The following is a 3,778-nucleotide window of genomic DNA, read 5'->3' as shown; positions in this document are numbered from 1 at the left end:
TTTGCAGCCTCAGCTCCTCAGTTTATCGATTTGTGTCCAAATACACTTCCGATTTTCTCTATTTCGATCCCCAGCTCTTCAGACACATTGATTTATTACCTCTGTGCTTATTGGACGCGTGGTGGCATATGTAAGGTTTTAAGAGGCATATTTCAAGTGCTCCGTCTTTGTCGTATCTTTTTTGAATCATCCAGCAAAAGCTGAGCCAAGAGACTTGAATGATACCAAATTAAAACATCCGGGAAGTTCTGCGAGTTTTGCCCAAAACTCTGGACTTACATCTGTGAATTTCGCTTTAAAAATAAATTACGGAAACAACTTTAGTGACGCCGATCATGGTTGAGGTTTTCCTTACTTGAGTAATTTTTCACAATGCTGTTTTCTCTTTCCAGGAAATGGGTTTTGCCACAGACAAATCCACGAGTCTGAATGGCAGTGCTCATGCCCCATCGATATTACGGTTTGGGACGTTTTATTAATTATTCTGTATCTGAAAAGTCTCAGTGACTTTTAACCATACACCAGAGTATTTTAAAAGGCATATTGCTCTCTAAATGCTTTCTGTCTGCTTTACCAACTACTTTGACATAAAACAATTTTTTCCTGGAACTTTTTATTATTCCAGTGTTCTTCAGTATGACACTTAATAACGACGTTCTTTTCATCTTTCGTCATTAACTAATAAATTTTCTTTATTGAGCCCCAAATGGACTAAACATGATTCTCTCAAAGATGGAAGAAACTCTCAAATCCTCGAGTCTTACTTTGGACTCTCCCGAAAGCAGGTTCTGAGTCAAGGACTTGAGTGCAAATCCTATGTTTAAGGGGCAATCCCAGGAGATCCAGTGAGCATTTGGGGAAGGGAGGCATGGATGAGCAGATTCCCACTTGGGGCAGCTGACGGGCGATCCTTCTAGGGATCCCCAAGAGCACACACCTCAGAACTGCCTCACTCAGGAGTGATGACGCCAGGGGAGTCACCCAACAAGGACAGGTCCTCTGCCGGCTGAAAGTCACTCCTGGGGGTGTTAATGCCCATATTTCCACGTTACCCCGAGTGCAGGCTGAGCTGACCACTGAACCCAGATGACACCCTGGGGCATGGAGGTGTAGGGGGTGAGGTGAGAAATGGTCCACGTGCTTGGCGGCTTCCCCACCATCCGGCAGGTGGGTTGTGGGGAATGAATGGTGTGTCACTGATGGAAAGGATGCAGCAAACAGGTGGGTGGGTGGGGGTCCTGTTGCAGGAGAGGGTGGGAAGAATTGATGAATGACTGAACCAACGAGGGGAGATGAGATCAGGGTGCAGTAGGAGGGCTGGCCGTATCAGGACCCTGGACAACTCTTGGATGTCCTTTCTGATTGATCCAGGATGGCCATGGAAGAGGCAAATGTCACCTCGGTCTCTGAGTTCCTGCTCCTGGGCCTCTCAGAGAACCCCAAGCAACGGCAGCTGCTCTTCATCCTCTTCCTGATTATGTACCTGGTCACGGGACTGGGGAACCTGCTCATCATCCTGGCAATCACCACTGACCCCCGACTCCACACTCCCATGTACTTCTTCCTGGCTAACCTGGCCTTTGTGGACATTTGCTTCACCTCTACCACCATTCCCAAGACGCTGGCCAACCACGTGTCAGGGTACAAAGGGATCCCTTACGCGGGCTGCCTGACCCAGATGTTCTTCTTCATCTGGTTTGCTGGCGTCGATAGCTTCCTGCTGACTGCCATGGCCTATGACCGCTATGTGGCCATCTGTCACCCTCTGCACTATGCCAGGTCTGTAACACCACAGCTCTGTGGCCTCCTGGTGGCTGCATCCTGGTCTGCAGCCTTCGGGAATGCCCTCACCCACACAGTCTTATTGACTCGCCTCTCCTTCTGCACCCACAACCGCGTGCCCCATTTCTTTTGTGACCTCAGCCCTCTGCTTAAGCTGGCCTGCTCTGACACCTTTCTCAATAATGCAATGGTGTACACCGTGGGCGCCCTGCCCACTGTCACCACCTTTGTGGGCATCTTGGTCTCCTACACACGCATCTTTGCCACGGTGCTGAGGATCCCCTCCACCAGAGGCAAGCAGAAGGCTTTCTCCACCTGTGGCTCTCATCTGTCTGTGGTGTCCCTGTTCTATGGGACAGTCATTGAGGTTTATTTTAGCCCCACGTCCTCCCACACAGCCCAGAAGGACACAGCCGCTGCGGTGATGTACACCGTGGTCACTGCCATGCTGAACCCTTTCATCTACAGCCTACGCAACAGTGACATGAAGGGAGCCTTGGGGGCCCTCGTCAAGAGGAAGCCAGTTTTTATTCAGTGGCCATAGCACTGGGATGTTTGAGTGCCCAAATCCAGTGCCCATCTGTACCAAATGTCCTTGCACAGTCTCAATGTTCCATGTTTCCTTCATATCACTCTTGGTTCTCTGTGTATTACTTTATTCTTCGAACAACTATTTCTTGAACATCTTTTATATTGTAGATAGTCTTTGAAGGGCTGAAGGTCCAGCAGGGAACAAACAAAATCCTTGACCTTGTGGCCCTCACACTGTAGCCTGAAGAACACATCATGGTTAAAAGGAAGTCCTTGGCAAACTAGAGAGACCAGGACAGAAGCCCCACTTTGCTTAATGTTCAGGTTAATCTGTGTAATAAAAAGATGCAAATGCAGAGGCCCAAAAGTCCTAAGATTTTGCTGTTTCTGTAACAACTTAGTTCCTTCTAAAACCTTAGAGTAGACAACTGGTCTAGTTGTTTCTAGTAAGTTCCATTGGGAAGCACCAGATCTGATGTGCTTTTCTAGCCAGAATTCTTATGTTTATTGATTTTGCAATATTTCTTTCCTTGAACTACCTACGTTTTGGTCAGTCTCAGTTAATGGTCATCTGAAACAATAGCCTTGGGTAGGAGGCAAGATCCTTATTTATACTGTTTTGAAGAACAGGAAGCTGTTGGCTCTTCTAACTTCATGATGTTTCTGACTTTGAACACTGGCCAATTTTTGTCTAGGACCATCTCTTTCTTGTGATTCCTTGCTGCCAAGCAGAGAGAAGTAGCCAACTCACAGTGACATCATAGCTCTTTCCAATCACTTCTAGAAACATAGGCTCAGTGAACATATGATCCACCTTCCAGGTTATCACCAGTGACATTATTACCAGACAATGTTCTTTGGCATAACAAGGTTCTCCAGCTTTTCAGCCTGTGTTATTTGTGTCCTTACCACCAGACCACTCAGCTCATGGCAACAAAATTTTCATTTTTGTGATGTCAGCATCTCATTTCTGGTACCAGTTTCTGTATTAGTATCCTGGGGATTCTGTAAACACACACACACACGTGCACACACACACACACACACACAAATGAAAAACAAAAAACTACAAAGGAGGTGACTTACATAGAAATTTGTCTCATGATTCTGGAGGTCAGAAGTAGAAAATCAAGGTGTTGGCAGGTGGGTTCCTTCTTAGACTGTGAGGGAGAATCCATCCCAAGGCTCTCTCCTAGCTGGTGGGAGCTTGTGCTTTGCTGGCCATCCCTTTACTTGCAGATCATGCTTCATCTCTCCGTGGCATCCTCCTTGTGTGCATGTCTATCTCCAAATGTCCCCTTTTAGAAGGACACCAGTTCTCTTGGATTAGGAGCCCACCCAACTCTAGTATGATATCATCATAACTGTTACATCTGCAACAATCCTATTTCTATATAAGCTCAAATTCAGAAATACTGGGGATTAGGACTTAAGATATGAATTTGAGGAAGGGACGTAATTCAAC

General features: G+C 46.6%; 1 protein-coding gene across 1 annotated transcript; it reads left to right on the top strand.

Annotated features, from left to right (window-relative positions):
* The first annotated feature begins 1,372 nt into the window (after positions 1-1,372).
* LOC113916082 (olfactory receptor 1361-like) lies at positions 1,373-2,326 on the top strand. The gene has a single exon (XM_035726753.1). It carries the CDS (start codon positions 1,373-1,375, stop codon positions 2,324-2,326), a length of 954 nt encoding a protein of 317 aa, XP_035582646.1.
* The last annotated feature ends 1,452 nt before the right edge of the window (positions 2,327-3,778 follow it).

Source organism: Zalophus californianus, chromosome 1 (assembly GCF_009762305.2).
Source record: "Zalophus californianus isolate mZalCal1 chromosome 1, mZalCal1.pri.v2, whole genome shotgun sequence".
Lineage (NCBI taxonomy): Eukaryota > Metazoa > Chordata > Mammalia > Carnivora > Otariidae > Zalophus > Zalophus californianus.
This window is presented reverse-complemented; position numbering and strand designations above follow the sequence as displayed.

Bases quoted from the DNA above. Each gene is read 5' to 3' on its own strand.
- LOC113916082 (XM_035726753.1), top strand. From the start codon at position 1,373: ATGGCCATGGAAGAGGCAAATGTCACCTCGGTCTCTGAGTTCCTGCTC.